This window comes from Rhipicephalus sanguineus, chromosome 6 (assembly GCF_013339695.2).
Source record: "Rhipicephalus sanguineus isolate Rsan-2018 chromosome 6, BIME_Rsan_1.4, whole genome shotgun sequence".
Classification (NCBI taxonomy): domain Eukaryota; kingdom Metazoa; phylum Arthropoda; class Arachnida; order Ixodida; family Ixodidae; genus Rhipicephalus; species Rhipicephalus sanguineus.
Genome location: NC_051181.1, coordinates 24,989,130 through 25,010,525, shown reverse-complemented (window position 1 = coordinate 25,010,525; position 21,396 = coordinate 24,989,130). Strand labels below are relative to the sequence as shown.

The 21,396-nt window shown below is 46.1% G+C and overlaps 1 protein-coding gene across 1 annotated transcript in view; it reads left to right on the top strand.

The window, feature by feature from the left end:
* The first annotated feature begins 6,908 nt into the window (after window positions 1–6,908).
* The window catches only part of LOC119395655 (chloride intracellular channel exc-4-like), a 44,256-nt gene continuing 29,768 nt past the window's right edge, over window positions 6,909–21,396 (top strand). The window contains exon 1 of the mRNA XM_037662645.2: window positions 6,909–7,148. Coding sequence (XP_037518573.1) covers window positions 7,074–7,148 — 75 coding nt within the window. The 5' untranslated portion in view covers window positions 6,909–7,073. The remainder of the gene's footprint in view (window positions 7,149–21,396) is intronic.

Sequence of the window (21,396 nt, the reverse complement as noted above, 5' to 3'; positions counted from 1 at the left end):
AAGGAGATGACGTTCCTCGGTTTACGAACACGTGCAAGATGAGTTGTGCTTTCTCGCGGATGTATAAAATGGGTGTGATTGGCATGAAATAAACAGTTGGAAGTTTAGCGCCTACCTATCTCTACGTCTGTGTCCTGTCCCTTTCTTTTATGTGCCGCGCTAATAGACGCTACGTTCATGGATGACCAACTCGCCCGATCAGCAACCCTTCTGCAAAAAATGGTCATAACTTTCGAACGGCTCAAAATAACTACATAATTCGTTTTCGTAAATATTCTTGAATAGTCAGGGAGCTTGAAAGTGTTAAACCCAAAAAATTCAATTTCTAGTTTTTTTTTAAATGCATTTTTTGAAAAAAGGCACCTTAAAGGGTAACTTGTGGTCTGACGTAACGTCAGCACTCCCTTTTGAGTACAGACGTGAGTATTATCGAAACGAAGTGCACTTTACGGTGCGATGACGACCATGACGTGAATATCATACGTAACATTCGTTAGCGTATCCGTTAGCGCTCCGGGGTCGAGCAGCGCTTTAACATAGCTTGCTGAATCGTAGGAATACAAATGTAATGTTTAGTCCAGGGTTCGACGGAACACCGTCGGGCGAGGGGCATACATATTTCTTGCGAATAAACAAACACTCACCAAAGTTGCGACGGAAAAAAGGGAATTTATGACGTTTCGAGACCACTGCGGGTCTCTTGTTCACGTACCTATGTGAACAAGAGACCCGCAGTGGTCTCGAAACGTCATAAATTCCTTTTTTTTTTTTTTCGTTGAAGGAAAGAAGTGTTAATTTTAAGGGCTCGTTTTTTCTTTGTTATACACAATATTAATGAGCACTAACAGACAACTTTCGTTGCAACTTTGGTTGCAACTTTGGTAAGTGTTTGTTTGTTCGCAAGAAGTGTAATGTTTATTATACTTCTATGAAAACGGAGCCAACACTGGAAATACAATTGACGTAAACGCGGCATGACGCCTGTATCAGAGGAGTGCATATATATGTAATGTATTGCTTTGTCTTTGGTATAAAATTAGATAGCCGGCTCTGCAACCACGATTGACGCTGCATTGACATTATGCCTGCATAGGGTCTTTTTCCAAAGCAGTTCCAAGACATGGCGTGGCTCTGTGGGAGAATGCCTGACTGCCGCGCAGGATGATTGGGTTCGATTCCTGGTGGGATCCTGGTTTTTATACTTTGCATTCAGCGGGTCGACGTTGCCGATGGATGGATGGATGAACAACTTTATTTTAGTCCTTCGGTACGCGCGATTAGCGCGCAGCGGGCCGCTCCCACGTCGGGACAGAAAGGCCTTGCCCCTCCGCCGCGTCGATGTTTTTTTTTAAAGACGATAGCACGATAGTCTTTCTTGGGGAACTTAAAACGCAGAAATTTTGGTCTGTCTTTCTGTCTTTCTGTTTGTCGGCACGTCCCTCGATTCAACCACTCCGCCAAAGTTCAACCACTTGCACAAGGGCCAGCCATCGTGAACGGCTCACTAGGTTCATACTTGTGTACATGGTTGATCAAAAAGCAAACATTACGCATATCTGAGGCGCAACATCACTAGGTAAGTATTAGGTGGTGTGTTCCTTTAATAGAAAATACATAGATACGTAATTCTAGAGACCATAGTTTCTTAAGCTGCGCTGAAAATGCGACTGCGCCGAAACTTGGCTTCCTCCGTGCCCTCTGCGCGAGCTCATTGTTGTGTTTCGGTTTCAGTTCAGTATTGCACTGTACGAGTGCCATGGGGCGCCGCTCTGGCATTCCTGCTTTACCCAGGCGACGTGAATATAAAAGAGTGTGTGGAGAGTACTCGTTGAGTGCGGGCGTTTCTTCTGCTTCGGTGCTTCGCGCCAAACTGCGTGTTCGGGCTGGCTGGCGTCCCCGCCGGTCGCGTATTTTTTTTTTTTACGCTCTCTCATTTAAATTACCAATGTGTGCTCTCGCAGTTCCTGGGAAGATATAAACTGTGAATCACCAGTGGCTCATACCCGCTTATAGTGGCCCGTGGCATACTGGTATGTGCCACACGTGTCTGGTGGAAAGGGTTTGACGACGTACGCGACAGTATTTTCACGTTATTCATGTTATGATCAGACAGTCAAATTCGTCAAACCCTCTTACCCTCCCATGCCAGTTTTGGTCTACACCAAGCTAAGGATGCGATCACACGCCCCCGCCACGGTGGTCTAGTGGTATGGCACTCGACTGGTGACCCGAAGGTCGCTGGATCGAATCCCGGCCGCGGCGGCTGCATTTTCGATGGAGGCGAAAATGTTTGAGGCCCGTATACTTAGATTTAGGTGCACGTTAAAGAACCCCATGGGGTCGAAATTTCCGGAGCCCTCAACCACGACGTCTCTCATAATCATATCGTGGTTTTGGGACGTTAAACCGCAGATATTATTATTAAGGGTGCGATCACGAGAGCACCCAGACGTAGCGGCTATAGATAAATAGATAGTTGCGTATAGAAACGCTCAAAGTGCCTTTAGCTGATTCGCCTAGAAATGCTTCGCATTTAGAATACTGTTTCATTTCGCTATAAGTTAGACGATAGGGCACCCAGAGCACATCTAACTTTCTTTTCTTTGTTGTAGCTAGAGTATTTCTTCAAATGCATTCTGTAGTTTGTTTTACGGCGACTTTACGGAATTGGAGAAAAGAACGAGATTCACGGTTGCCTGTACTGTCCTTGGTATTTGTTAGTAATTTGTGTTGAGTCGGGCAGACCTCCGGGGCACAACGTTTTCAAGTGGCGTTTTCTTACTACTCTGTTTAGTGGTGAGGTCTGACCCGATGTGTGCTTGTGTATCTATTTGTTTGCTAGCGTTCGCAGGTGTCTCTGTAAGGGAAGAACGTGTATTTGTCACCTCTATTTGTGGTGTGGGTTCTGTTAGTGGTGTTACTATCACGTCTACCGTCTGAGTGGATGCTTCTTGTGTCTTAGCCACGGTGCGCCGTGTGTTGCAGCTAGTGCTTGTAGCATGTGGAGCGGATTATTCTTTTTCGTGGGACGGTTCGTTAGATTGTGTCATTGGCTTCGTCTGTTCAAATTCATTCCTGATTCTGTACTTGATGTTCCTAGAAATTACGCCTGAAAAATTAGGGTGTAGTCCGCCCCGAGCGGGCAGAACGTCAGGGCCCTGGTGAACTTCTGCGTGGTGGATGACATCAACGTTTTTGTGGCCGTGTTCAATGTCCAGAAGAAATTCGTTAACATTGCGTGATCCTCGTGCATGAGCTAGGACTGTGCGTGATTGTGAAATGAGTGATCGGTGTTTCTTTGCGATCCTAGGCAGAATTGTTATAAGGGTGAGTTTTCCGTCTGGTCTGTTGTTCTGCAAATCGTTTACCATAGTCTTAAGGGCCTCCCCAGTGAAGTGAAGTGAAGTGAAGTTTATTTTCCTTTCATACAAAGGAGGAAGCCGGGGCTAAAGGCTGGAATGCCTAACGAGAGCCTCGGCTCCCTTTTACAGCCTGACATTAGAAAACACAAACACATAACTAAGAATATAACATAGTAAATGCAAAATCAGCTGCACTTGCAAGTGTCATGTAATGCAGCTCCTAAGAATACAGCAGTGAAAAATGGTTTTATAAAAAACAGAAACCAGAGTCGAGCAAATATTTCTTTGTTTTAACTATTGACGTCGCCATTGTTGTATGTGCCGCAGCGAATGATGAAATGCGTTATGTACCTTGGTGCAGCGGCGATAAAATCTTGTTGCAACCTTGAAGAAGACAAGTCCGGTTGTTGAAACGTCAGCTGCAGCAACCCGCTGTTTACGAAGTTTTCATCGCAAGCTTCCATCTGTACATGAGTGTTTCCTGGAAATTGTTGTCAAAGCGCGTGATGCGTGTAAGACGACCGATTGTGATGAAGATGTGACATATTTGTTTGCTGCATTAACGCACATGAAGCGGTTATGATGTGAAAGTACTAGAATATCTTGACCTGCAGTCAAGATGGCAGTAGAGGAAAAAAAAAAAAAAAACGGGCGTGGCTCTGTGGTACATCTGCTTGACAAACAGAAGTCGTGGGTTCGATTCCCACTCAAACAGAATACTTTATTATTTATTTTATTTGCACCTATCCACAATGTTCGCTCCCGGACATTCCAGATTTTTCGCTCACAACCAACGACGGCGACACCAGAATTACTGCGAGACGAGTTCTTTAACGCGATATTAAAATTGCTACCATCGACATAGTCGATCGCCTATGAGCCCAAGATCAGCCGAAGTCCGTTTGCTGAAGCTACTTACTTCTTTGCTTCATTTAACTCTATCTAGCACTAATACTTATTGCTGTCGTGCCCGTGAACGGGGTCGTGTGCCTTCGGCGCTCTCACAAGTGCTTTGAAAGCGCGCGCGTTTCCCGCGTGCATCGAGGAAACCTCGCTCTCTCCATTCCGCCAGTGTTGCCTCAGAGTCGCTAAAATGTGTGCAAACCGGGGCAATGTGTTTTAAAAACAGACCTTGAGAAACGTAAAGGAACATGATAGATAGAGATAACGTTCTGTCATCAGCTGCACTGCGCCACGTAAACACGAGACCGCGGTAGGGTGGCTAGAATGGGGAGGTGTGATGTCCGGCCTCCGGAGGCTGGCCTCAAAGCGCGTTCCTGCCGCGCGGTGGCGCTGCCGGCGGGGGCGCTGTGCTTTTCTCGCGTTGTCTGCTTGCCTCTGGGCGGGCAAATGATTCGACCGCGCTCAGTTTTACCGCTGTAGTGTTTTCAATGATGTTGACGTCGAGACACTTTATGAAATGGTTCAGCGCTATAATTTCACGAGTAATCTACAAGCGCCGACGACGCAGCCGATACAGAGTGCGGGTTTCGCGGCCACTTCTTGCGAGGTGGGCGCGCTTGTCACGCGAAAAGTATTTTAGAGGAATCCCTCCCGCAGACTAGCAGGTGGGAACAATCCTGCGTGTTTCACTCGCAGATTTGTTATACATTTTCTATTGTAATAGTACTTTAAAGAGCGGAAGTCAATGCAGTTTTTATGCAGTGCGGTAGAAGAATGCGATAAAGTACAAGACTACAAGACTGGTGGCTTGATGCAAGTTTATTGGAAACAGTACATTAAAACATTACATAACACAGGGCGCCTCACTTTTCTGCACTTCAAACGCCGCTGAGGCATATGGGCCGGCATACCTGGGAGAAACGCCAAAATGGGCGACATGTGAAGTATATGAAATAATCTTGCACAGTTGTGATGCCCAAGAGGTACGTACCAAAACACAACATACCTCGTGACACAGATCCATCACACACAGCGTAGAACAGGCCATTTGCTGACAATGTTGTGCAGTCAGACACATATCTAATCGCTTAAACTCGCTGGTCTTTCCAACTCCACAACACACAGAGAGTCTTTGTGCATACACAAGAAGCTCTTGGGCCTCTTCTTCGGACTCAACGGTGCGCGACAGTGAAGGTGACCAGCCAGGAAAATGGTGCAGGAGGGTGACTTTCGCTCTTCAATTTCAAACACAGCTATCTTGTTGAAGGTAACAGGAGGTACTTTGCTTTTATGATGTTCAGCTGTTTGGTAACTCGCTATGTTTTTTGTTTGGAACGTCTCACGTGACCAATACCCCGATAGTAGTGGAAGACCAAAAATGAAGCGTTTCCGAGGTACTTCATCGTTGACTATGTTCAGTTCGTAATGAGGAGTGAGCTGAACCGATTCGCGTGCTGAATAGTCAAATGTCTTCGCGGCTCTTCTTTGCAGGCACGGAAGAGCACTGTCCCATTCTCCTCTTCCTCTCTTTTGGCAGAGTTCTCGTCATGTACTTTGGAAGGTTCGGGAAAATTGTTGGGATAGCACTCTCCTTAAGGGCAGGCACATCGCGTGGTATGTGGACCTCCTTTCCATTCACAACGTGCACGTAGTTTCTCATGATGAACCTGCAGAAACATAATAAAATGTGAGCGCAGCCTCTGTAATGAAGACATTTCGGATTTCCAAGCAACGAAACAGTATGTGCAAGTGCTGCAACGTTAGGCGACACACATCGAGCCGCGGGTCGATGGAGGCGGAACGCAAAATGCGTCCACGTGGAGCAAGATGCCAATGTGAGATCAAGAACAACCGATCATCTGAATTAGTCTGGCTCTTTTCACTGCAGTTCTGCTCCTCATGACCCGTGCGTCACACCGGGCCGTTAAACACGCCAATGGGTTAACTTGTAGAAACCTCAACTTTTCTATATGCTTAAACATGTACGAATTCCATACGCACCTTGGGTCAAAATGCCTTTCGCAAACTGCAGAATTCTCTTGCAGTGGCTTGTCGGCCCTTGGTATGGCACGTGCCCACTTCTCAAATTCATCCTTACGGGCAGATGCACGAAAGAGAGAGAGTTTTTCACCGCAGGTCTCGTAGACGCCGTCGCAACCTGGCACAAAGCACCACCTCTGCGTTTTTGTTTTTTTTTTCCCGTTCACGCCATATATCAGAGCGGTTCAAAATTCGACGACATCCGCTGACACCATCTCCTTCAACAAATTGGGAAGCGATAGAAAAACAGGCCGTACTTCACGAACAGCGACAGCTAACTTGTGCTGCTCCGAGACACGAGCAACACATGCTCACAGTCGGCACATGCCAACGGCGCCCCAGACTGACGCGCCAAATTTCCCCCCAGCGGCGAGAACGCGCAGTGGGGCCTCGCTAGGCAAGAGGCCGCCGCCGCGGTCATCACACCTCCCCATTCTAGCCACCCTAACCGCGGGAAATGAGAGGCGAACGAGCGTCTCACACAAAATGACGGAGCTTGTCGGAAGACTCGTCGCGCCGTAGTGTACCCTAACGGCAATGTCTGGAAGTAACAACCCGCGCATGCGCACTCTACCGTCCGGCGTCGGCTGCGCCTTCGTTTTCCTCTCGCGTATGCGTGTGTGCGTCTGTCTACCGCGCCTGACGGACGGCGGAGTGTGTGCGGCGGCGGATTTTGCGTCTCTGCGGTGCTTACTTGTGGTGCTACTCCCTTTTTTCTTGCTTCCACCTTTGGGATAACGCCGATCGTCGCCTGGACGTGCCTTCAAGATGTCGGACGACCACAACAATCACGACGAGTGCAACGAAATCCAGGACATACCGGAGATCGAGCTCATCATCAAGGTAACACGCCCGCATCCGCCGTCCCGAGGGCGAACCGTCCGTTAGGCTTAGCGACGGCCGCGGCGCGCCTGCTCCGTGTACCGCCGTTTATGGGGTGGCCATACGGCGGCCCAATTCGAACATTTTTAGCCGCGGCTTTCGCGTGCACGGGGTGTGGGAGGCGTGCCCACGGCTGGCTTTTCGTCAGCCAAGTCGGCTGTCTGGCCGTGCGTAATCGAAAGTGTGTCTCTCGCCAAGGCACTGCTGTATTTTGGCTCGCCTACCTTTCTGTCGACGTCGCGCATACTGGGTGTTACCCTTGGCGCTTCGAGAATTCGGAGGTTGTTTCGTCTTATCGCTCCATTAATTCTCGTTGCCCGCGTGTCATTCGCGATAGCGCCTTTTGTTTGCATTTTTATTCCCCCACCCGGAGCGCGGCGCATTTCCTGCGTCCCGGCGAAACACCTGTTTCGCGACGCCCCCGTGTTGGCTGGCAGCGAAAGGAAAAGCTGACGCGAGAAGTGTTGCCGAAAGTTTTGGTCGGGGCATTCGCGTGGCTAGTCTGAAACCGGGCAGCCACCCGGCAGTTTAATCCGTGCCGTGAGCGATTTTGCGTTTGTATGTCATGGCATACTTTCTATTTCAGTCAGCCGGAACTCGGGACGCAGACTGGCTGGTTTCCCTCTCTTCTCTGCTGCCGCCAATGTCCTTGAGCAATATCTGTTTTTCGTCGTCCAGCGCTTTTCCGTTCGTCGCTGTGTGGCTCCTCGCAGATAGAAACTGTTTGCTGCCCGACCGTCTGGCCCGTTTTGTGGGCGGCATTTTTTCCTCGAGCGTCGAGCCGCATTTTACCCCGTTTCGGGACTCTCGCTTCTTCGCTCGCGGTTTGTTGTCGGCCGATGTGATGCAACGAAGCGGGTCGAAGCTGGCTGGGTTTCCCTCCAGATGCGTGGTCGGCAGTCCCAAATTTGATTAGACTGCCTTGTGCGAGCCTGTCATCGTTCGATGGGCCTTCCGTGTGCTGAGCCAACGCACACACGCCTCTGTGCCTGCTTGCATGTCCGTTCCCCTCTGCTAGTCTCGTCTTCAACATGTGCTGCTGATCGAGCGTTGGAATGCGCCATTCTCCTATTCCACGGCTATCGTTGATGGCATTGTTTCCGGCTGTTGAACTGCGGGGCAATCGCACGCACAGGAATGTGCCTGTGCCCGTCTCTTTATGATAATGGCACCATGCACGGACAATTCGAAAAAAACGTGAAATGTGTCGTAGTTATATTAAGGGGTATTTGCTAGGAGTGATACTGAACAGTGTGCCGCATGTTACATCTTCCTGGCTAGGTGAATTGTGATCTAGCTTACGGAAATAGTGGATATCGGTGAAAAGTTCCACCCAGTAGCTGAAAACATGGCGTGTGCCAAGATGCAGAATTCAAAATCTACGGCGAAGCGGCGTACTTTCACACCCCTCCTCTTTTTTTCTTTTGTTTTCGAGACCTGAGATTAATACACACACGTCACACACACTCACTGAAATCGATGAGTAATGAATACTCATAATTTTCAGCCTGCAGTGGACATCGTGGTCTCCAACCCACCCTGTCCATTACATTCAATGCCTGCACATTTTCTTAATTTCATCACCTCACTTCACCTTCTGCCATCCTTGGCTGCTTTTCCTGGTTGCTCTGACTGACCATCGGGTATCTGTCCAGGTCGCTGTTTTGTTGGCTATCCCTGTCTGTCCTATGACCCATTCTGCGGTCCTCCTCCCTCTGAAAGGGGTACCGACACCAATCTGCAAAGCCGAGTGTACTCCACCATACAAACGTGCTGTATACAGAGACAGCTTTGAGCAAGTGTAAAGCTTTTGACATTAGTTTTCACATGGCGCACCGACTGAGATCAACACTAGTTTGATGTCAGGTTTCAGTATTGATTCCAGTGACTTCATGCACCAGTATGACTAGTTGTGATGACGTCATGTGCCAAGCATACATGATGGCTGCTTGTGCATCACCAACAGAGTGGAGCGGCCATGGATCGAGAAGCTCCTACTGTGTCGTGTCACGTCTGGGTGTAGTAGGAACCGAAACTAGCCTTTAACAGCACGCTCTAATGAATTTTTCCTGGTGCACTTGCACTCAGCCTCAGATATTCTAGGCTCTTGAGGTCTTGGTGTTTCATTTGATGCAGGAAAACACATGAAAATTTTAGTATACAACATCTGCAAGCACTTCCATTTATCTAGACAAAAGTGGCCCCTGCCCTACTCATCATCATGCAGAGGTCCAAGACTCTTACAGGCAAAATCATATCCTAACCCTGCAGATCTGCACACTGTCTACCCAGACAGACACTCCTATTGCCCTTGATTCGGTTCTCGTGCTGACCTAAATCACTTGGTCTTGGGATGTACCTCCTTCAATCCCCCCTGTAATGAATTACAGTGGTCGAAAGACATTGTGACTGGCTGGCCTGCGAAGGGGCTGGCAGGCTTGGCCTGCTCTTGCCTGCTTAGCAGGGACGCTTCGGCTTTGATTGCAAACAAACAAAATTTATGTTCTCATCGTCGTGATCATTCACAGGCCGTCTAGTGTATACAGCAGGACAAAAGCTTTCCGAAACTTGTGGGAAAGCCGGTTTCAAGGGCTCGGTCCCTGTAGAATGTGTGGGTAGAATACTGAGAAGATTGAAACCTTCAAAACGGTACCTAGAGCAGCGCAGTAATACAGATGATCGTAACAGGAAGGTAGCGGTAATAACTAACGTGCATTCTCTCTCCCACAAGTTTTGGAAAGTAGGGGCCAGGTATGGCGTTAATGTGCTGTTTTCAGCTCCTAATAATGTGGCCAAGGTGGGAGCCGCAGTTCAAAGGAAGATAGAGGCATCGGAAAGTAGTACAGGCTGCCGAATAAGACATGTGACAAAGTTTGTCCTGTGTAAAATTGCTGTTGTGTACCAGATACCTTTGTCCTGCGGCCGTACATATATAGGGCAAACAGTCCAATGTGTTCAGGTCAGGCTTTTGGAGGACAATAATTCATTAGAAAAGAAATCAACAAACTTTTGGCCAAGCACTGTTTTGAGTGTCGGTGTGTGCCGTTTTCTTTAAATGTGAAGCATTTCTTAACGAACCTCAGGCACTTTGGCCATTTCTGTCTGTCAGTCTGTGTCTGTCTGTCAGTCTGTAACTAAAATGCGGGAACGTTAAGATACACCGACCTCAGCGGCGTTGACCCGACGAATGCAAAGAATAAACATTAGGATCTCAGCAGGAATCGAACATAAGCACTCCGTGTGTCAATCAGGTATTCTACCACAGAGCCACGCCAGGTCTAGAAACTGCTTTGGAAAAACACCTTATGCAGGCGTAATGTCGGTGCAACGTCAATTGTGGTTGTGGTGCTGGCTATCCTTAACTTTATAACAAAGCAGTAAACACTACGTATATACTCCTACAACACAGGTGTCATGTCAGGTTAATGTCTGTGCACGACCGCGAAAGAGACGCTCTGCTCACAGAAACTGCCGTGTTAGCACTTTCTGAAACCTGGAGCGATAAGCACACTGTGTCGTCCACAGCAAGTGGCTTCATTGTGGGTGCGGAGGCATGGGCACATGTAATAACACGGTAATGCGCAACTTCAACGTAGGCCGCATCCCACTTCGCTGGCTGCCACACACAGAAGACACGCAGACAAGCAGCGGAATGGGCGAGGTCTGTGTTGCTCACATCAGTCATAATAACAGACATTGCGCTTGCTGCCATCTATGTTAGAACTGTGAAGAACCCCTTCCACACATGCACACGGGTTCGAGAAGCGTGAATGCATTCTCCATCATAACGGACAAGTATAGGCACGACATATCGGCTTACTGCGGCTGGTGTTGGTAATACCTATGTTGCTGTGGGTGTCATTACGCAACTGTAAACAACTCATTATATAACACGTGCGACTCTTCAACATATCTGCGTGTGTGTACCATAGGTCGCCAAACTCACTCATGAGTCGACTCGCTCAGACTCAGATCGGCGTGTGAGTCTGGGTGAGGAATATTTTGGTGAGTCTGACTCCGAGTCAGTCAGGTTGAGGAAAATATTGGCGAGTCTGAGTCTGAGTGAGCCCTCAGCACAATATATCTTTCTTGAGTGAGCCTGAGTGAGCTCCACCTTTTATTGCCGACATATGGTCCTGTCATCTCATCTTCAGCATTACTATCAGCTTTATATTGGCTTACGTTTGTACTCAAATGTGTTACAACATATCTCAATGCACTCACGTTCATGCGCCACCTCAATATTTATTGGTCAGAGACTCGAATTGGGAGGGGTGCCATGACCTTCCCCGCAAACTCTTTCACTGAAAGTTCTTAATAAAAAATACCAGGCCTGGGCTGAAACCGCAGCACAGTCACAGCGAAGGCTGGAAGAGCGGCATTTCTGGAGTAGTTGTAAGCTCTCTTGGGGCTACTAATACAAGTACACTAGCAAGGTACCCACTACGCCATAAATCACAATTTTGGTGAAGTTGGGAAGCACCTACTAAGCCATTATTCGTCATTCTGCGGGGAAGTGAGGCACCAGCTACACGTCTGTAAGGCATTATGTGCACTTTGTTGATGCGACGACTGATTACGATGAAGAATTATGGCTCAGCCCTTTGTAGTGGGTTGGAAGCTTTAAACGGCCCACCAATTATGCAACTTGCATTGGGTGACGCCCGGTTGCTTTTTCCCTCTCCCGCCATGCTGTATAACATACGTTGACGTGGGAGTGAGGGGGGGTGCAAAGAACTTTATTGAGACCCCGAGGAAATGGATCATGCGCTTATGGGCTTCCTTGGCAACCAATACAAGTGCACTTGCGAGGAACCCACTATGCTATAAATCATTGTAATTTTTGAAAAGTAGGGAAGCAGGCACTATGCCATTTTTCGTCATTCTACGGAGAGCCGTGGTACCTGCTAAACGCATGTAAGGCATTATGCGCACTTTGTTGATGCTGTGCCTGATGACGATGAAGAATTATGGCGGAGCCCTTTGTAATGGCTTGGAAGCATTCAACAACCTTCTCGTTGCGCAATTCGCATTGTGTGACACCTGATTACAGAGTTCGCATTGTGCGATGCTTGGTGTTTATTTTAATCTTCTACCACGCTATATTGCATTTGTTAATGTGGTTCCTTCCCGGCATGAAGCCTGTATAGGACCTTTTTTGCACAGCAGTTTCAAGCACCGGCATGGCTCAGAGGTTGAATACTGGGCTCCCACGCAGAGGGCCCAGGTTCGAACCTCGTTCCATCCTGGAATTTTTTTCTTCGTTTTTTTTTTTCTTATTTCGAGCGATAGTGGTTACGGACACCGGCGGCGGCGGACAACTACGGCACCAAAAACGGCCACTGAAATGATCTCATAACAGCATTCGCTGTAAAAATATCTCGTGTGAATCGGGTATTTCATAAAAATGTCTACTGGATTAATGATAGCTCATATTTGAAGGTACAAGATCAGAAAGCATATCGTAGAGCACCGATTATGTGAGATATTGGCATTAAATAGCATTGACACCAAGATCTAAAAAAAAGGTTTTACACTCACGGACTCATGAGTCGACTCACTCAGGCAGACTCAAGTCAAGCTGTGAATCTGGCTGTGTAAAACGTTCGCGAGTTTGAGTCCAACGAGTCCGGTTGAGAAAAACTTCAGCGAGTCTGAGTCCGAGTGAGTCCGGTTGAGGAAAATTTTGGGGAGTCTGAGTGAGCTCCAACTTTCTTGCTGACCTATGGTGTGTACCGCTTATGCCTACCTTTAGTGTCATTTCATAACGTCTCGGTCAATGTAAAAAATTACGCCAGTCACCTTCCCGCCGCATGCTTCACATTACATACATTCCCACGGTACATGGGATCTGCCGAATTTTTGTCAACACTAAAATCTTGTTTTTGCGTAATGACAACTACACAAGAGCTCAGGCATTCTACATATCAAGAAAAGCAAGCGATTGCATTAGCCAACCTTCCCTGGTGTTATCATCAAAGGAAATGGGCCTGTTAATTGGGGGTGACTAGGGAGCTCCGTTACTCACCGGACCTCGGAAGCCATTTGTGATGAGCGGTGCATTGAGAAAGATCAAATCTAGTGTTGCAAATTCCCTAGTATTATCAAGTATAATTTTTTTCAATCTAAGGGTTCGTGAAAACTCAAGTAACACTCTGGAAAGTGAGACATCGTGACCAATTGCTGATAATTAAGCCCACGAAACGTCAGATACCTTGAAGTCGCCCGTACAGATTATATTTGTAGAGGAGAAGCCACGCTTTTGTGCAAATCTATGAAGGACTGCTAAATCACCTGAGGTAGATCTACGAGGTGAATAAAACATTCGACAATTAAAGGAGCTTTAGAAACATGCACCATATGCCTCTTTCGGGTGGAGCGTGTAGTATAGCATACTGCAGATCGGAACGTAAAAACAGAGCAATGCCTTGTCCTCTAGCCACTTTACTGTCTGCTCTTATGTTATATCCTGGGGGTTATCTCACAAAGATATCGGTGTGCAACCAGCTGTCAGGTGACACCAGTTACATGTGAGAAGTGTGATGCGACCGAGGAAGCTGAGTATTTGTTAGTGAGGCTTCTTGCATTAAGATTTAACGTGCAAAGCTTATCATGTATGCTATGGTTAAGTCAAGCATCACTTCTTTGAGAGCGCTGTGAATGCTCATCCGAGATATCAGCACAAGTCTTCACAAGTGAGTTCGAGACAACATCCCAGTTGTAGAGCTGATTATCAACAAATGCGTGGTCACACCTGAGGCGAACTAGTGAATCATTGGCACGAAACAGTGCAGTAGAGTCCCATAACTTGTGAATAGAGTGTACTTTCACAAAAAAATTGAAGGAAGGCACACTGCAGTAAAATGAGTCACTAAACCCTCATTTCAATATAATAAAGATTTAATTTTCTGTTTAAATGACCGAAAGGCAACGGCAAAGAAATTTAGTTTGACCACTTGTAAATGCTGTCCTAGCTTCATTGTAACCGAGCACGGCTGAGGGAACAGTGAAAGAACTAACAGAACAAAGCACCGACTATCAGTCGTTGTCTTTTTTATGGGAAATAGCGTAGTACAGTAAAAGATCATTCTTTTGACCCCCGGTAATTTGAAAAATCTAATTTCGATGTGTTCTCCGGTCCCGGCAAGCACACTCCTACGTAGCTAACACATCATCATCATCAAACTCTTGTTATTTCTGTCATATTTTTCCACAACCCAGCTAATTTATATTATCCTGAGCACGTCTTGCACGAAGCGCCGCAAACCTGCGACACAAAGGAGCAAAAACTACTTTCACAAACAACCGAAACGGCTGCCTTCAGAAAGGCGTGGTCGCCATCTACATTCTTGCCACAATCTCGTTGTTGGCGACCTAAGCTTCAGTGGCTGCGGCGAATTTGTTTGGTATTAATTTTTACTTGGCGCACGTGAACCTGTGCGGGCTCTATGATCACATTGGTAGCAACTGGGTCAAAGTTGCGAGAAGCGGTAGTTTGCTTTTTCCCGCGTGCTTTCAGAACTGCGTAGTCGCCATCCATAATTGTGCATTAGTGAGCCAGGTTTATTCAGCTGCAGACGCTATGCTCAGCAGTTCTGTTATGACGCTGGATGTAGGCCATCGCTGTGATCGTGTCTTCAGCGAACACTGTTTCATTCACAGTGAATGTGGCACTCATTGGCTTCGTTTTGGCTTTGGGCAATACATGCACAATGTCAGAAAACTCAAACATGGTGGAAGCTGATGAATATGAAGAACTTCATCTGCACGGTTCATTAGCCGTGGTCACATTTTAAATGTAGTCTAGAATGACAAAAATTACTGCTTTTGCGCTGCGCTTATGCAAAATAAGTACTGGATTAACGTATTATTCAAAGAAATGTAAGTGCGTTGATAGCCACTTGTTTATTGTTTTATTGATGCTCTTGATAATTCGGCATTTGGTTAATTTGGACATTGTCCCGGTCCCATAAAAGCCAAAGTAACTACCTTTTACTGTATATATAAGGCAGGGAACAATAAGCATAAAGAAGGGGGGACGCAACGTTATCTGGTGACTTGACTGGTTGGCATGGTGATCATAAGACAGTGATGGACACGTCATACATGACTATGAAATTACATATTGCTCTGACACTTTAAACAGCACTTGAGGTGAAAAAACGAACTAAAGCAGGAAAAATTGGTAAAGATATACGTTATGTGAAAACAATGCTAAAATATTATGTGCACATTGGTCATGGTGCTTCTTAAGAGGCTGGTAGACCTGTATGGCTGGTAGCGACTTAGCTTTAATAGACAGTAGTGTATCTTCTCACTATTTTACAAAAGAATTGTATTTGCATAACAAGTGAATGTTACAGTAACTCTCAGAATGAAGCAAAACATATTCTTATTTGCCTAGGTGGTCAAGAGAAAACTGTGCAAATTTGTTTTCATTTATACAAGTGTTTCATATAAATTTGTTTCATATAAACAGCTGTCAAAAGCTATCCTTTGCTACCGTGAAAATGGTAAAAAAAGAACGCATAGCCTTCATTTTTTAAAGATAACTCAGCGTGGGGTGCACAGGCGAACGCAAATGAGCACTCTTTACAAACCAAGCAGGTAACTATACCAAGGGTTGTATTGAACAGTTCCTTTTCTTTCTTGTTCTCTGGCATTTTATTGTGACAAAGCATCGCATTTGACATCTTTCCAGCAACAGATGAGGGGTGTTGTTTGTGAGGCATAGAGAAAAAGTTTTGTTTTTGTTTGACAGACTAGACAAGGAACAATGCCAAGTGCTACGTCAAAAGGTCGTGGTCTTGAAATGTGACCTTTCCAGAATACTTATTTGAGCTTGAAGGGGGCTGTAGTTAGTGCAGAATGTTGTTTGTTTGATTTTAAGTCATAAATGCCATACCCTGCAACACGATTTCATCAACAATGCAAGAACATGCAGACCCAAAATGATCTTGCCAGCCTCGATGCAAGATGATTGAAAAATTGCACGAATGGGGGGAAAAAATACGGAAGCTTGCACAATGCTCGCCGACCTAAAGCAGCAAGGAAACATTTTTATGCTGTCATGATGGTCATGCAAAGGAATGGTGGTAGCAGATGAACCAGAGTACTAACCGAGGGGCACACATGACTTGCAATCCAATAAAGTGCTACGGGATCTTGCTTTTTTTTCTGGCTACACCTGTGGCTTATGTGGGTGCTGTTCAGTGGCTGTTTGAATTGTATGAATAGGGACAAAAATGTCCCTGACCATCAAGTCACCATGCCAGACACTTGACCTTTGGTCGGTCAGATGAATGGGGCTGGAACCAAGGAAAACCTTCAAGCAGTTCTGGACTGGAATAATGTGCTTAGGTCATGTGTGCGGCTGAGGATAAACACCGTCAACTGGATTGCAACCTAGAGAACACATGTGCTAATGGACATGCTAGTATCGCTTACTGACAAGAGACTTGATTCTGATGAGTTCAGTTCCACCACCTGGCCAGAGCCATGCACTGTGCTTCAGATCACGCGTGTGTGATCACTTTTCAAAATCCTATTTCAAGTTGCATATTCAGAGAGCTTAGTCTCATAATTATGTCTGCCATGGTGTGGCATAGTGCTTACGGTGCTTGGCTCCTGAACCGAAAGTGTCAGGTTCAGTCCCAGCCACAGCGGTCGCATTTTGATGAAGGCTAAATGCCAGAGGCCCATGTACTGTGCGATGTTGGAGCACATTAAAGAACACCACATGTAGGATAACTGCCAACTGGGCGTGTTGGTAAAGGTTCATGATGAAAAAAAATCACTCCATATGCACGAAGTGAATGATGATTGAGGAGCTGGCTCGGAGATAATCGGGTAAACCGTGAATGCGCGCGAACGTGCGCCTGCCACAGTTGGCTATGATATATATGTGGTTTTGCCTGCGTGGATATCATCATCAAGGCACTTGAAGAACAAGAGGAAGAAGACTTCTCTTTCGCGCGAGCGTGCGCCTGTAGCGGTCACCTCTGGAACTAAGGTTACGCATACGCCGCGAGACTTTGCCCCAGCTTAAAGGAACACTAAAGGCAAATATTAAGTCGACGTTGATTGTTGAAATAGCAGTCCAGAAACCTCGTAGTGCTAGTTTTGTGCCAAAGAAGTGCTTATTTTGAAATAAAATCACGGTTTAATGGTCCGCATCGTGTTAGCGCACTTCAAATCACCCGCCTGAAAGTGGTCTTTCTCACGTCACTGTTGCCATGCCCAACGTTGCCCGCCTTTACTGTGTGGCGGCATGCACTGGCGACTTGCACCATTCGGGTATCCGGCAACATCACATGCACGCGGAATTTTGTCGAACTTTCTGTCAGAGCAACTTTCGCGAGCGTGCAAAACACACGCGGCAGTACGCGATACCGAAACTACCACTGGAGACGCAACCGCGTAAGCGAAGCCGGGCACCGGGCGAAGCGCAGTTCGGCGAAAACGGAACCTTTGAACCACGCACGCCGTTCCCCATGGCAACACCAAAGAGGTTTTTTTTCATGAATCAAACGGAAAGCATTTTATTACGGCTCTTGATGCACGGAAGGTTCTTTTTTTTTTTTAGTGCAGCTAGTTTGATTACTAGTGATTAATTTTAGTCGGACTCTCCCACGTCATTGGGATCACTTCCAAAATGTCCCACTCGTGGCGCTCATCGTGTGGTACATTTAGCTTAATTTCTTGGGAAGTAGGGCACTGCTGTTGATAATATTGCCATCTTAGACGTTGTCGTACATTGAGCTTTCGCTCTGACATAAATTGTTATTTGCCTTTAGTGTCCCTTTAAGAACCTGGCGAGCCAGCTCCTAAAAGCGCAACTTGCACGAAGACTCAGCCAGAAAATAGGACGGAGCTCAAGTTGTGCTTTTTTTCATCATGAACACCACCTGGTTGAAATTTCCGGAGTCCTCCATGACGGCGTGCCTTGTAATCATATGGTTTTTAATTTCAAAAATTGTTTTGTTGTTTCCTTATACAAAAACACAAGGATGTTGGGACTTAAGGCATAGTGCCTACAGACACTCTTGTACACAGTTTGTACAGCACTCATATTTGTACAATAATGTATCGATCAATATTGATTTTAAAGGAAGCGTTCACGGCATCCAGAACAACATGGACGAGAAGAAGCAATAGAGAAAATAGCTTCAAATGAAGATTTGGCATTACATTAAATCAGGCGTTGACTATACAAAACAGCTGGTACCTAAGAAACTGAAATAACCATCACCCTGGGAAGAAAAAGTAGAGTAGCGCAATATTAAACATGTGAAAGCACAACATTTTTATGGTCAAAGGGCCCCTCACCAGGCAACCTAGCAAATTTTAGTTAGACGCTGGAATTTGTGTGCAGAATGAAGAGCATTGTACCACAAGATTTTTTCAAATCTGTTCATTACGAGCTGAGAAAAACAATAATTTGTAGTAGTGCGAAACCATGATGCGAGGAGGCGAGTTTCAAACCCTTGCCACTCGCCCCGTGTAGCCTTAGCAAGCCAAATCCCTTCCCTGCCCTCTTCGGCAGCGGAGCCAGAGGATCACCTGACACATACATATGAACACGTTATGCGCATGCATGGTCACATGCACGTGACGTGCCTGAGCCAACACGAGCGGCGTTGTGTCGGCGTTCTCTATGGTGTACTGCCTGTTTCTGCGGGACTGGCATGAAAGTTGCGACATTTGTAGGGGCACGAAACTAGCGGTATTAAGAGCCAGTGCCGCATTAACGTTTACTTGGGCGCAGTAGAATAAATGAGTATAATGAGGCCTCGAATGCGCCAGAACATCACTTTCGTTTCCGAAGCTGGCGTCTGCTCGATGTGCTAACTACGGGGACACGAACGCATGCGAAACGGAGGCACATTAGCCCCTCATCTCGTTGCAATTCACGGGAAAAAAATGAAAAAGATGTACCGTATTTTCCGGTGTATAAGTCGCACCTTTGTATAAGACGCACCCCCTACTTTTTACGACTTTTGAAAGAAAAAATGATATATAAGACGCACCTTTGTATAAGACGCATCTATTTTTAACTCAGTCGACATGATAAAACACAATGACCCACGCAGAGTACAATGATTGCGAAATGCGTAGTCACGCACGGCACTGAATATCTGTAAGCAGCAGTTTTATTAAGGCGCAGAAAACCACTATTTAGTCTACTGGATTTGAAGCCACATCCTCCGGCGCACTGTCAAAAGTTCTTCCGCCTCGGTTGGCAGCATCGCTGGGTTGCCGTCGTCAGCCTCTGAGTAACTTTTACGCAGCATTGTAAGCACCTTCAAGCACATCGCTGGCACTGCCTGTACTATGGTGGCTACCATACCTTTAGGGCATTACCAGACTTGGCGAGAACACATAAACAACGAACGCGCCGCACGGTTATCACACGATCGTCGGATACCACCTACACACGCATACAAAACGTAAATGGCGACCGGAAGCCGGAAGCTGCGACTACTGCTGGACTGCAGCGACGTCTCACACGAAAACATGATGATGATAATGAAGTGGTACTTTCGCTTTTGTAACTGATATTGTGGGCGCTACAACGTTACAATGGACCGTTGTGGTGCTCTTTTTTATTTATTGCCTCAGGTCTGTGGGTTTAATTCTTCGTTTAAGAACAAACAATTCAAACAGTACAATGGGGCACGCGACAGTGGTGGGTTTTATTGCGGCCGTAATCTCCGTGGTCGCCGCGCTGCTTGAACAGCAAGTAGCTGACATCTAAGATCGCAGCCGCTTCATTGTTGAAACAAAATTAGATATATTTTTACGAATGCTCTCGAGCTCTGTTTATCGTACTCATAAATTAAATAGAAACAAATTGGTCTCGCAGAATCACGTGACTTTTTGCGTATATAAGACGCACCGTTGTATAAGACGCACCGGCGAAAATCTAGGAAAAAAGGTGCGTCTTATACACCGGAAAATACGGTACACATCCCCTTTGCTTGTCTCATTATTTCTCTAATGTTTTATTCATGTATAAGAGCAACAAATTACACAAACTACACATGTCGTGTCAAATAATTATCGCAGTGTCACGTGCTACTATTGGCGATGTCAGAGCACACGTAGAGAACTGACGTCACAGCACTATGGTCTACGTAGGGTCATTCCATCGTGTACGTCATCCCCTCATTCTCTGGGTGCGTGCCCGCGAGAAGGGCAAGCAGCGTTCAGCTTGGAATTTGACCCATTTCCGCAGCGCATAGCATTGCAGATATTGGCAGATGTGATCATGAATGCCAAGTGTATGCATTGCGCTCGTCAGCTCAAAATTGTCAAACCTGGTGGGGAGCCTTTTAATATAATACATACAGTACAAATTTCCATTGCCAGACTACTATCGTTACTTACAGCAATATTCCTTATGTTCCATCAAATTTTACATTTTCCTGCATTAGTACATTTTTAACTTGTATGTTGAAAGGTTTTTTAGTACAATAAAAATTAAACTTCTGTTCTAATTTGTCTAATATGTGAGTTGTTTGGTAGGTAAAAGTATGATTCCCATAATTTGATTGTGTTCGTTGTGAACGGTGTAACTTTTGGCGGATAGGATAATGGGGTTGTCTAGCTCCTTCGTCTTGCTCATACAATTTGTTACTGTATATGATTTGTATACCTTGTAATACTCAGCACGAATCATGTGGTATTTTTTAAATAAAGGTACTGTCCTCAAATTTGTAATTTCCTTGGTTATTGCAGTAGAGTCGGAGAACACTCTTCTGTAGAAGCAAGAGCTTTTTGTATTTGGTTTGGAAGTTTCCCACACCAATTCAGGTTGACGGCACTTTACCCCAGCATGGACGTTGAAGATAACTTGCTGGGTTTATTCTGACAGCCACTTTCTGTCACATTTCGAGTATATCTTCCTTGGACAATGAAACGGTGAGTTTGTGGCCCAACATGATTCAGCAGGCATTGGGGACGCCATGTTTACTGCGAGAACAGGCTTGAGCAAAATGTGGTGCTTTCCAAGGAATGAAAAAAGAAAAAAAGTGAAGTCTACAGTAATTTTTTTCTACCAGCAGCTTCCCATTCTTGTTTTATTTCTATAATGAAGAAAGCTTTATTTATTCGAGCTAGGTAACTCTGAAAATTGGTAAATAAAAGTTAGTACAATTTAATGGCATGTAGAGGCACGCATTTCGGTTCTGTAGCACCCACAGTGCTG